General features: G+C 37.9%; 2 protein-coding genes across 9 annotated transcripts in view; one reads left to right on the forward strand and one right to left on the reverse strand.

Moving 5' to 3' along the window:
* Positions 1 to 9429, forward strand: part of IPPK (inositol-pentakisphosphate 2-kinase) — a 50528-nt gene extending 41099 nt beyond the window's left edge. For 4 of the 6 annotated variants that reach the window (XM_049826827.1, XM_049826825.1, XM_049826829.1 and 1 more), the window contains 6 exons: positions 200 to 272; positions 1254 to 1533; positions 2613 to 2763; positions 4219 to 4321; positions 4799 to 4878; positions 5909 to 9133. In XM_049826827.1, the coding sequence (XP_049682784.1) occupies positions 200 to 272; positions 1254 to 1533; positions 2613 to 2763; positions 4219 to 4321; positions 4799 to 4878; positions 5909 to 6134 (913 nt within the window). In that variant the 3' untranslated portion in view covers positions 6135 to 9133. Of the gene's footprint in view, positions 1 to 199; positions 273 to 1253; positions 1534 to 2612; positions 2764 to 4218; positions 4322 to 4798; positions 4879 to 5908; positions 9134 to 9355 lie in introns of those variants that run through there. The other 2 variants (XR_007509315.1, XR_007509314.1) reach the window with 2 other exon arrangements.
* The window catches only part of CENPP (centromere protein P), a 160213-nt gene continuing 148651 nt past the window's right edge, over positions 1531 to 13092 (reverse strand). Inside the window, exons 7-10 of one of the 3 annotated variants that reach the window (XM_049826837.1) lie at positions 12336 to 12415; positions 9774 to 9865; positions 9321 to 9464; positions 1531 to 1988 (exon numbers count right to left, since the gene is read on the reverse strand). In XM_049826837.1, coding sequence (XP_049682794.1) covers positions 9343 to 9464; positions 9774 to 9865; positions 12336 to 12415 — 294 coding nt within the window. In that variant the 3' untranslated portion in view covers positions 1531 to 1988; positions 9321 to 9342. Of the gene's footprint in view, positions 1989 to 4138; positions 4162 to 9209; positions 9465 to 9773; positions 9866 to 12335; positions 12416 to 13092 lie in introns of those variants that run through there. The other 2 variants (XM_049826838.1, XM_049826839.1) reach the window with 2 other exon arrangements.

Genomic DNA, 13092 nt, shown 5'->3' on the forward strand with positions numbered 1-13092 from the left:
TACTCAGATTTGAATTTATAATTGTGAACAGTCATTTTGTCTTTGCACTGACTTCAGCATGAGTAACATGCTTAATGGGTGTGTTCACTTCAGGTGCCCAGTTCGGATTCCACAGAGCCCTCCAGGCTTGGGTGTAAACATTCTAAAGACTCTGAGAAAACATTCTTGGATTTTATTTATTATTTTTTTTTCCCCCTAGAAATAAACAGAGAATGCACTTTGCTTTGAAGAGCTTATTACAGGAGGCACAGAACAACTTGAAAATATTTAAGGTAAACAATCAAATCTCTCTCCTTGCTTTTTTTGTCTTGGCTCTTAAACAATTTGACTTCAGCATCTGAACAGTCAAGATCCTAACCGGCACCATCGCTATTGGATGCCACCAAAAGGAGAAAACAGGAAAATTCTTAGTTAGATTTCAAGTTAGGACGGGTAAGTAATAATTTCCCAGAAGTAATTAGTCTGAGAGAATTGCCAAGGAACAACTAATAGAAAAGGACTTCTAAAGATGACCAAAGTTTTAAAACTTTATGTGCTTATTCAGGAGGAAGAAGATCAAGAACTTTGTATGTTGCTGCAGGTATTTTTTTCAATTACTGTTACAGCATTCATGAAGGCCAAATGCACAGCATGCCTCACTGAGGAAATAAAAAGTTGCCTTTTCTATGGCATTAATATAGGAAAAATACAAAGTAGTAACTGATGGCTTATGCAGATTTTCAGATTAATTCTAGGAAATAAGATTCTTTACAATTTATTTCCGATATTAAACCAAGTATTTGAATAACTTAAACTTGTATGAACTGTCTTATTTTTTCTGTTAGTACAGGCAACTGTCACACCTTTTCTGTCCCTTTTTATGGCTTTCCCTTTTCCAATCTGGCTATAAAGAAGGTTGTTTCACATGCTGCTTTTTCACTGTTGACATTATTCAGAAGTGATAGGACAATGTGCTAAGTATCAGTTCACTTTTATTGTTCTAATTACCTACAATTGATTAAGTTGGGGAAGTAGCACTTGATTTAAATGGGCCTTTTGGACCTAATTCAAAGGTTGTTACCTGTGGTATCTGATTAAACTTAAGAGGGCAAATTTGCAAGAGATTGGGAATGCATGTATTTGTATGCAGACTGTTAAATTAATAACATTTTTCTGTGCTATCTGTCTTAAAATATTAAACCTGAGTTTTGATTAACTAAGTACGAATAACTGGATTTCATGAAGTGCCTAATTTTTTTTTTTCTCATTTGCAGAATGGGGAGCTAATTTATGGCTGTAAAGATGATCAGGACTGTGTGTCTGACTGGAACGAACTTGCTTGTCATTTAAAACCTTTCTTTTTTCCTTCCAATGGGTTGGTCAGTGGGCCACACTGTACAAGGACAATTGTTAAAGAACTAATCCATGTTATAACTATGACGCTACTAAGTAGTACTGATGCCTGCAGGGCAGGTGATATGAAGACAGTTCCTGTTTCACAAGGAAGAAGCTACTGTGAAGCAAGTGCTTTCAATAAGGAGCTAGTAAGAAATGGTAAGAAATCATTTCTTGAGCGTTGTTAGTAATTAACTGTTATCATGTAATGATTCAGATCTTTGCCTTGTGTTTGCTGTTTAATACCAATGTGGGAATGGAAACAGTGGAGTTTTAGTGACATTTAAAAAAATGAGTTCTGAGCTGCATAACTGCTAGGTAAGTGTTTTTAATATGACCTTGTAGTGAGCAGTTTTAGTGCTGTACCTAATGACAGGGGTAAAAATCAATTCAGAAGGTGAAGGAAAAAAATAAAAGGAAGAAAATACCAGGTTGAGCTGATATAAATTCCCCACTTGTTTGAAATACCTACAATGGTTATGTTGTGTGTGATGAAGTCTGGCTGCTTTGGTTGGTTTGTTACATGACACCTGTTTCTTGCCTTGCCCTGCTCCTCCTGTCAGCCCTTGCCAGCCAGGGTGTAGCTCATTTTCTTTTCTTCTGCTACTCCACTCCTGGTAGAGAGAAAGGTACAAATACTGGAGGGAAAAGGAATGGGAAGTGAGAGCTGGAAAACTAAATAACATTAATTCCTCAGTGCCTAAGTTTTGTAAAGCTCTGATTATTCAAGATGCTGCTAGGTATCCTAATTACACAAACAACTTTTTGAGGAAGAGCTTTTCTTACTCTGCTTTTTGAGGAAGAGCTTTTTCATTGCTGGTTGGTTTTGTTGTATTGTGTTGGCAGAAGAGCTATCTTACAGAAATGATAGCAAATACAAATCTATTTACACTATATTAAAAAGACGTGATATCTGAAATGCTAAATGACTTTCTGGGAACAGTTCATACTGTTGAAAGTGAATTTGTGGTGACTTCAAACTCATAAGAAAAATGTCTCTTCTAGACTTGGAGAAGTAGATTGCAATGGAAGTGTGTGGGTTTTGGTGTGTTGTTTTTTGGTTGGTGGTTTTTTTTAGTAATTTGTAGAGTTGTATACCAGGTGTTTTATTCTGCAGTCAAATATGTGCTGTTTAAATGTGCAGGTTAGTACATGCACCTGGCACATCAGTGTTTGGAAACTGAAGTGTTCTCGATGACACTGGTGTCTGCCTTATTTGAAAATACATTTTCTTCCAGGTAAACATAAATTGGAAAGCTCTGGTTTACCGAGGGGTTGTCTCCTTTATAAAACCCTTCAGGCTCAGATGCTTGACATGCTGGATATTGAAGGACTCTATCCTTTGTACAGTAGAGTTGAGCAGTACTTAGAGGAATTTCCTGAAGAGAGGTAAGACTTGATGGCTTTTCTTTCCAGTTCTCATTAAGTAGGTACACGGACAAGACTGGCTCTATGCAGACACGACCATTTGTTCTCCCTTGTTGTATTGTGTACACCCTTCCTTTATGATACTGCATATTCTGAATTTCTAATTTGAAATGCCAGATAACATAAAAGATGAGTTTTATTGTTAAAAGTTTTGTTGCCAGTCACTTTGACCTGAATTTTTTAAGTAATGATTATGGGAAGTTCACAACAGGGTAAGAGAGAAAAATGCCTTGTTCCTTAGTAGTGGAGGTTGTATATTTGAGGAAAGGTACAGTAAAACAGATAGTTGGTTTCTCCTGCGTTCAGTACCTGCAGAGCTAGGCCTATGGCTGCAGTAACTCAAGTCTGTATTGGCCTACCTAAGCCTGCCCTTTAAAACCCCAAATTTGATATTCAGCAGCAATCCAGCCTGTGCCTGCAAGATCTTACAGAAGGTGTGAATCTGCTATTGCCCAGCCTGCCCTCGTTGTGTGATAATGGCTCCAAAGGCTGGGTTGTAACCCACATTGCAAGTGATCAAATCATACTTGAGGCACAAGAATCTTCAGCTTATGGTGTTTCTTGCCCGTGAAGAAATACTGGGCATTGCAAGCAGCTACATTTGTTCTCAACTAAAGCTTCTTAGTTGCAACAATAATTGCTATAAAAAGCCTTGATTTGGATGCTGCTGCATTGTCGGGCTGTAACTTGCCCCTGTAATTCTGCCGTTGCTCACACGAGGGCACTCTGGCTTCACTTGCAAGACGTTGCTGCCTGGGCTCCTTCAGCTCTTTGGACTCTTGGAGTTGAAGGGTTATTTTATGGGCAACGGTTTGGCCTTAAGTTCTGTTTAAATCTTGCAGTGTGGCTTATTTGTATATTTATACATTCAAGAAATAATTAGAAAGTGTATTCTTTCATCTGTGTGGTGTTTGCATGCTGCAAACCCCACTTTTATGCATTCAGCTTTTCGGGTATTTAATGTGGGAAGGAAGATGGCCAAATAAGCCCTCCCTTTGCTGGTACACATCATGAAGTTGGGGGCAGAGCAGGGCCTTGTCAGATAAGTGTGTACCCCCAATGTTTTCAGCCAGGCTTCTGGGAGCTTCTGCAAGCTGTCATAAATTTTGAAACTTACCCATTTTTCAAAAAAATACTGTACTTGTGGTGATATGCAGGTGGCAGTGGATTAAGAATGATTCGTCTTTTAAAGAACCCAACCCAAATCCTAAGCAGTAGCAAATCTTGAGTGATACGAGAATAATGGGGACTGGTCATGGTGTGTGTTAGAGCTCTAAGTATTAACCTGTTGCCATGTTTATCAGTGTTATTGTTGATTTCTTCTAATCTGAGTATCTGGGCTGCTGAAGAAGGATCTCACTGAAAAACAGTAAATCATCTTGGCTGTCAGTAAATCTTCTTTTAAAATTTATTTAGAAGTACATTACAGATAGATGGACCTTACAATGAAGCATTTTATGAGAAGCTGCTAGATCTTTCAACTGAAGATGATGGGACAGTAGCATTTGCGTTAACAAAGGTACTTTTCCTGTGCATGTTGCTGGAGCTTATTTAGTCTGTCAATTTTAATAAACACCTGTCTCACTGGATAGTGTGTTAGCATCACCGCTGGCTGAGAGGTTGGTATGGTTAAAGTTCTTAATTGTGATAGAGTGTACCTTTATGGCAGAAGCAGTTAAAACCAAACAAGTTTAGTACCAGTTCTTGAGAGAAGAATAAAGCTGGTTATTACTTTCTAGACTGAGGAAGCATTTATTATTTGCATGAACTGGTGCTGTTTTGGCCTTCAAGAAAAGTAGCTGTAGGAAATAAACATGATTCTTACACAGGATGCTGTAAAACCACTTGGTCCTGCTAACTAACTGTTATAGAGATAATTTCCAGCTCTTAAAGTACTAATGTACTGACTATACTAATGCCTTTACTAAAGAATACTGTTCTTTATAAAAGGCAAACACAAATACAAGTGAAAATTTGTTATTTTTATGTTGTATAGGTGCAGCAGTACAGAATAGCAATGACTGCTAAAGATTGCTCCATCATGATTGCCCTTTCACCCTGTCTACAAGATGAATGGTAAGGGAGACCTGCTTTTGAATGACTCCTCGGTTAGAAATTGAAGATGTGTTTCCATGGTTCAGTCAATTCAAGTAACTTTAAAAAAGTGTGGTGGGCTTTCTGGAGGGGGGGTGGGGATGTATCCAAATACTTGGCTGTGAGCATATTAGTAAGGTAGAGTTCTCATTTAAGATGTTCAGGACAAATGTCTGTTTCTGAAGAGCTTTAAGTTGGTAAAAAGGGTGAAGGTTTTTATATTTACACCCTTCTTGAAATTTGAGTTGATGACTGTTCATAGTAGATGTACGTGGTTTTAACTAGGTACAATTTCTCTGCCTTGGTGTCCTCATATGAGAGTTTTTGCAAGATGAGTTGCCTTTAACTGCCTAATTAGAATAAAACCAAGGCAGTAATCAAGAGGTGACATCTTTCACTGTAGGGCAGGAGGCTTTGCCACAATATTACCTATTTTGACTTGTGTCAGCAATAATAGTCTGCTCTTATGTAGGGGGGTTTGCTTTACCAAAGCCTTGTTATTTTAGAGAATGTTTCCTGTGTTTGCCCTGCAGTTCTGAATAAAATGTTGATGATGGAGATGACTTGTGCAATGGCTGACTTAAGCCCTCCATCCTTCAGTATGCTTGGACACTAGTTCCGATACTAAATTTGTATTACCTTGAACTTAAGTAGGAATTGCAGTGATTCTTTCTGCTTCTGGTAGCTAATAACGCTGTGGCTTTGTGTGCATACCACCTAGAAACAGACTAGACTTACTAAACACAAAGAGACAGTAATTGAGAGTAATATTTTGACTTAAGTCATGTGGAAGCTGAAAGGGAAACAACAGGAAGACATGCCAGCAAGTTCACTTTAAGACTAGTGAAGCTATAGTTTCCTAAGAGCTACGTTAGCTGAAGTTTATTTTCTTAGGCTCCCATGAAAATTCCAAGATAAACATTAGAGTCACTTTTGCAAGGGGACTCGGGATACACAAATGAAAAATGTTAGTTTCAGTGACTCAGATGTGCAATATGGTTTTCTTTTCCAGCTCTGAGCAAAGACCTGTGGTACTAACATCCAAATCAAGATTCACCTTTTCTGTTTCTGTCCTGGACCTTGATCTAAAACCATATGAAAGCATTCCTCACCAGTACAAACTTGATGGCAAGATAGTAAACTATTATTTGAAGAATGTACAGGCCAAAGATGACCCAGTTATGTCCAATCTCTTCAAGGAGAATGAAGACTGCACATTAGTTCTCCATAAAGTGTAACTGTTTCCTTAAGGTTATTTTTATTCAAACACATTAGAAAGTGAAAGATTAATGGAATACAATTATGGTGATTTTTTTTTCTTTTCTATTGTGTTCAGTGCATTTTTCAGCTGTGAATGTTTTTGCTTTAAGAAATGATTTCTAATTGGTATGCCTTTTCAAAGACATGGAATAGCACTAAACCACGCATTTGCTATATAACCTTAATGAATGTATTTAATAGGACAGAACAGATAATGTGCCATACCTTGGAACTAGAGGACAGATCAAATTAATACTAAAAGTCTACTTCCTTAGAATGGAAAGAGCACAGAACTAAAGGTTTCCTGAAGTATTGCACTAACATAGAAAACCTAATTACTAACAAGAGAAATGCCTTGGAGCTAGTGCTTTGAGTCTCACTCATGCCTACTAGGAAGAGGGAATGCTCTGACAAAACCCAATCTAAAACTTTAGCATTAAGTCCACTGAAAATACAACTGAAGTGGCTACTCAAGTGTTACTGATCTATGGAACTACCATGTCACTGCAGAACACTTTTCTAATGCATGAGATTAAGAACACCACACTGCCTCCAGAAGGTTTGTGATCACCTTGTATCTACCTAAAGCTTCTGAAACTAAGTGAAGAGGATTAAAGGTAAGCGTCTTTCTTTGAGTTTTATGTGATAGCTGGGCTTAACTCATCTGACATACTGGTCTTTTATTTTCTATACATTATATGCTGCTATTGAAGGTGAAACCACAGCTCACTCTTACCTAACTTAAACTGAGCTATAAGAATAATATATTCTGAGTTTTACAGATTATTTCAGGTCTTTCAGATTGTGTCAAATGTTGACATTATTTCACTGATACCGCACACGCGTGAGCAGCTGCTTTCAGGCTCGTTCTTTTTAAGTGACACAGAAGAAAGGTGACAGTATCTGATTCTCTGTGTTGAAGCTGCAGGGGCTCACTTTCTCATGATGAGTACTGGAGCTAAGCTTGTGTCACTCTTGAGCAATTTAATGATGGTTTTACTTTGTAAGCATCGGTATGGGCAGCTGAAGTTTTGTGAGATGTTGCAGTAAAAGCCATCCTCAAGGAAGATCCTGAGTTGGAGACTGAGGATATATTCAAAACTGAGGGTAGTATGATAAAATCTACAGCCGCTTTTCCCATACACTTGGGGGATTACACACTCTGAAATGTGCAGAGAGATGCTAGTCAAGCTACAGTGAACTGCTGTTACCTGGATACAGTGTATGCTTACTGGTAATGTTTTTCAGGATAGTGTAAATTAACATTTAAAAAAATATATTTATATTGGGATCTTGGTGTAATGTTTGAATTATTCCATTTTACCTGAAATTCAAAAAGCAAAAGCAGAAAACGCTGTATATTGGCACAACTCAAGGAAGAAATAAGAAATGGAGAGTAACACCACTCGCACAGCAACAGAGCTCTGCTGTGAGCTGTGACCCATGTTAGCAGTCTCTTGTATTCCACTTCCAGGTGACAGTGTGCCTTTCTGGGATAGGGTTGTGGGCTGCTCTCACTGAAATGTGATAACTTCAGCAGTGCCATCAGCTGGTAGTGGGCAGTGGTAATAACCCCTTCTTTCCAAAGAAAATCTGGGGGGAAAGAGAGCTACTGTTAAATCTAGAAATCCTCCAGCTGTTAGACAAGGGGAGGAAGGAAGGACTATCCATGGCTGGAAAGTTGCAGGTTTTTATGCTGTAACTTTACACACATTTCGTATGTGTGTAAATAGAAATGTATGTGCTGATTGAACAGTTTCATTTTCATGCAAGAAGGAGCTAAAGATGAACTAAACTAGCTAAACCAGTAACATGTCAGTGGATAAAATAGCTTGTCTACTGGATTCCAAACTTGAAATCAGTCTGCCTTACATCTAACAAGGTATTTTATTATAGAGTTGCTGTTCATCAAAACTTAATCTCTGGCATTGCTCAGCTGTAGATTCTGACCCAAACCAATCCAGCCTGTCAGTTTTTCCTGACTTACCAGAACAGTAGGAGACTATTTCAGTGATCAAATAGTGGATTCTTAAAATTATGGTATTATAAACATATGGTTGCCTTAGTTCTTGATTTCTCCACCTATTTCACAATTGCTATAAAATATTTTTGTCATAACTTAGAAATGGAGCAGGCAGCTGTACTGCTTATATGGTTAGAGCAGCTGTGGACTTGTAAAGGAAGTCTCCTAACATTACTCGAGGGGCCACAGTTAGTTGGTGGTTTTGGCCCCTTCGTTCCAGGACCAACAACTGTTGCGCTCTACCTGAGAAGGACATGGCTTACAGTCACATTGGTTTGGTTTGGATAAGGTGGTTTGGTTCTGCTAGCTAGTGGAGAGCAGGAGCTCTCTAGAAAAATGCTGAGAGCTCACAAATAAGTTAACGGTACATCTGATGGAAGGGAAGGAAGATTACAAGGCATCTGTCTAATCTGTTTTGTTTCTTCAGGGATGAATACATGAAATGTGATGCTTTTGTAATGTGTTACCTACTAGAATTTCCTCCTAGAATTAGGAAATCAAAACAAAGCACTGCAGTGAGCAGTAGTTAACTTGTCCATCTCTCTTTACGGAAGTGTAATGGTCCTTTCTTGTTTAGTTTAATGCTGTCTCAACACTTACATTGTGGAAAAAAGTTACTTCATACAGTTACCCCTCCCCCCCTTTTTTAAAGCATAGTATGTCTTTGAAATCTTCAAATTGTCTACTTCCACCCTAATTTAATGAGAAAGCTATTTAACTCTTTGTTCTAGGAGTCTCTTACTGTTCTCTTGTCATTTTAAAATCACTGTACTTTTAAAGAGCTGTGAAATGAAATGGATTTTTATGGACTTGATTTTGACAGTGCATGATCTTTTAACACTTTCCAGGTATCTAGAAAATGTTAAGAAGATAAACCACTCTGGTACATTAATGATTCAGAAAGATAAATTTATAATGGAATCACTCTGTACATGTAACTATTTTATTTGGCATTTTTGTATTTAAATGGCTGTATTTATTTTCATGTCATGACAATTTATATATAACGTGCCATAATTGTACAGATAGCATGTTTTATGAGTATGGTTTCTAAATGGAAAATAACTTAATGTTTATATTCAATAAAATTATAGACTGTGTAACACAATATCTTAATTAAAACTACTTTCGAAATTGCTACCTGTTGTAAGTCATGCTCTTATTCATTTTTCCAAGCCAACCACTTTGATCAGATTCTCGAGAGCTGTCTCAATCCCAAACAGAAGCAGCATGCTTCGGAAGCAGGTGGGTGCATTTTCAAGAGTTGCCATCTTCTGCTCCAAGACTGCAAGAAAAATGTAACAATGAACGTTATTTTCAAACAGTTGCACTATTAACCGAAAGTAGCTGTCAGTGTTGTATTTTTGGATAAAACAGGTTACCTACTGTCTCGAAGATGAAGACATACTTGTTTTTGTAAGCCCTTTTAAACTATACAAGAGGTGAAGCTTAGCTGCTTGCTAAACTGGGCTTTGTTTGCCTGGTTGGGCTCTGCAAAGATGTATTTCCTTTTTGTCTAAAGAGAGAGATGTATGTTGGGCAAAGAAGGGGACAGGCGTTCTACTCAAAAAGTCTCTGGAGTGAATGACGTTACCTTGCTCCGGTACTTTAGTCAGAAGGTCCAGAACAGGCGTAGTTCTCCCTTCTTCATCTATATGTATCTTCCAGACAATCATTAATTCAAACCTGTATCATGTGCACAGAAAAGTTAGTTAGGTGTTAACTAAGACAGTTGCCTAAAGATCTTTAAAGGTTTCTTCAAAGCAGAAAGTACAGTCTTGGGAGGTTCGTGCTCATTATGCTCTTTAACAACATTCACCTCAGGTAATGCAACTTGCCCAGCTCTGTGTTTGGGAACCAGAACTACTTCTATTTGAACCAAGGAAAACCAGTAATCTATTGCCAAGGAAAGGTTCCAGGTACATTCAAATTTTCAACCTCAAGGGCTTTTTCCCCTGCTTCTTGTCTATGTCTCTTATGAACAGTAAGTGTCCCTAGTGCAGTGGTAAAAAGTAAGAGAGGAAAGAAAAATGAGAGAGGGTGCATCTCCCTGCCCTACCCCTTGCATAATATCTGTGGCCAGGTATTATGCTTAGATACACAGATGAGAATAGTGGTGTTCCAATAGGTTTGGAATAAAGCCCACCCTGACATTGTTAGACATGGCATTTTTAGAATAACACACAGGGATAAATATATCCAAGGCCTAGATTCCTGCAGTTGGTTGCTTTTAATTAAAAAAACAAAACAAAACAAAAAAACCACATCACTACTCATTCAATTTTTGATGGTTTTGCAAGGCTAATAATAATTTTCAGCTTTTGCAGTGGGACAAGACCACTACACCACACTAAATGAACAATTAGGCAGTTGGCTTCTGCAGGGGAAGAGTTTGTCTAGTCAAGTACACACAGGAATTACTGTAGAACTACAGTCATAGTAGTTCTGCTGCTTTGTACCATCCCATCTGCTTTTACTGCATTTTGTATTCCCCTCCAGCCCCTGCTTTGAGGAGTATTCCTGATGGCAAGGAAGGCTTTCCTAATCCAAAGCTGATCTGCACAATAACAAGTCATTTCTCAGTGCTGTTTGACCAATCGTGACTGTAAAATTTTCCTTTAAATACAATTTGTCAGCCTTTTGCCACTTCGTTGTTAAAAATCCTTTGAGAATTTCTGCACAGCTTGTTCTGGGATTTTGCAGACAAATTAATATGCAAGTGTATTTTCTACCAACCCACTGAAATGATTTTTAAATTCTTGTATTTTGTGATTGTGGGTGAGAGGGAGTGTGTAATGGAATTTGACACCTGTCAACATGAAGAGAAACTGTAAAATAAAACAGCTTATTTTGTAACTAACTGTGATGGTCTAACAACAATTCATTTTGAATGAATGTATCTCAGAGTTAAAGCATTCAGTTTTAAGAGCAGCTTGGGCACTAAAGTGCTGAGACAGCACTATCTATTATGGTTTATTTGCTGGTTCCACAAACAAATGTGACAGAGGGAGCTATGCTTTATTTCCAGTTTTTTTCCATATAAATTAATGCATATTATAGCAAAGATGTAATAGGAGAAGGGAATGGTCTGGTCCCTTCACAAAATAGCTACTTTTCTTGGCCCTTACAGAATTCTTGACAGTAACAATTATATTGTCTTACATGAAACTTCAACGATTTTTTTTCTTTTACTCAATTTAAAAACCCAAACCTGCCAGAACATGCTAGCAGGGAGCCCAAACAAATCCAGCATGTGTGGTAGAGTAATAATCATAAATGGCAGTGAAATGATCCCCTCCATCTAACTGATGTCCTTCTAAAACAATGGGAAAATATAGCTGCGGTTGCTTTCAGTAACGTGCTAACTGTGATTTTTCTCTCCATTCTTCAATGGAAAGACAACCAAGACCTGTGCTGTGTGCTCATTGTCCCTCCGACCACAGAAGAAAGTATGAGCTGTAATTGACAGGCTGCCACCCTGGCCTTTGCCTGCAAGAACAGATAAGCTCCTTCGTTCAGGCCTGGGGGGCGGGGGGGGGGAATCCTGCCTTATCTCATAGAGGATGGTTGCCAGTGGCCCACCCTGTCACAATAGGAGGGATGTTGGCCTCAGCATCTCTTCTGCCCATTGCTCTGGTCTTGTAATGCAGAAAGAAAACCAAGACAGAACAAATCCAGCCAAACCTGATGTTTTCTGATGCGTGAGGAGGAGGATGCATCCCATATTCCTAAACTTTAAATTTAGACTCTTCATTGTGGCATAAGCTTCCAAAACCAAGACAGTAATAGATTTTTTTTTTCCTTAAAATGCAAATTAAAAGCCTGCGAGAGCCCTTTATTTTTTTCCACTTAGCTTTTTACAAGAGCACACAGTAGCAATACAATTGATTGACTTATCTAACAAGGCCACATGCACATGACCTGTGTCTATATATATATTTGGTGGGTGGTGGTGGTAATTTTTTCTCCTAGTGTTTTTAATGTGGGGCTAGAGCCCTAAAATGTAACACACATCATCTAATCCCTGTGTTTAGAGGCATTATAAAGCAAAGAGTGACTTAATGTTCAAGCAGATTGTTTATGTATATAGATTGTCAATACACGTTTCACAATCCTTTATATCTGCATAAATCAAGAAACGCATTTATTGGCTTACCCAGAATGTTTAGGGTTCCTTAGAACTATATAATCCCCCAGCAGTCCTTCCGGAAGGGTGACAATGTCAGGATATTTGCCCTGTGAATAAAGAGGTTATAAAAGGGTATAAATTAGGTCAGAAAAATCAGAGTAGACAAGGTGGTTTCTAGCTAGTGCTTTCCAATTGCAGTGGATTTTAATATGCTGCCACTTTTAGCTTGCATTTTTAATAGTTTAATAGTTAAGAGTAACGATACTAATTGTTTAAAATTCTGACATGCTTTTTAAGTTTTGATGGTTTGGTGGTTTTAGTATCATTCATGTGGTTATCAAGAGATACTTAAATTTGGTTACCTCGGAGAAAAAAAAACCAAAACAGTATCGTGCACCTGTACAAACAGGCCTTAGAAGTCCTTATGCAAGACATAGGAAACCTTGAAAGAATATTTTTTTTTAACTAAGTTCTGTTAACTTGATTTAATAACACCTTATATATAATACATCACAGTTTCACAAAAAACCCCACCAAACCTCTCACTAGTACGCTCTGGTTTGCTACTCCTTTTGAGAAACTGGATCACCGAGTTCCATATAGTACTTTGAAGGCATAAAATAATAAAGGCAATGAGATACCAAAATAACCACTATTAGCAAAATATAATGGCACAATGGAAAATGATAAAACATAAAACTACTGACTACTATTAAAATTCCATCTTATTGGGAATTAGAGCTATTCTCAGTTACTACAGTGTGCAAAGATTGATCATCGTTCC

This window comes from Accipiter gentilis, chromosome 23, assembly GCF_929443795.1.
Source record: "Accipiter gentilis chromosome 23, bAccGen1.1, whole genome shotgun sequence".
Lineage (NCBI taxonomy): Eukaryota > Metazoa > Chordata > Aves > Accipitriformes > Accipitridae > Astur > Astur gentilis.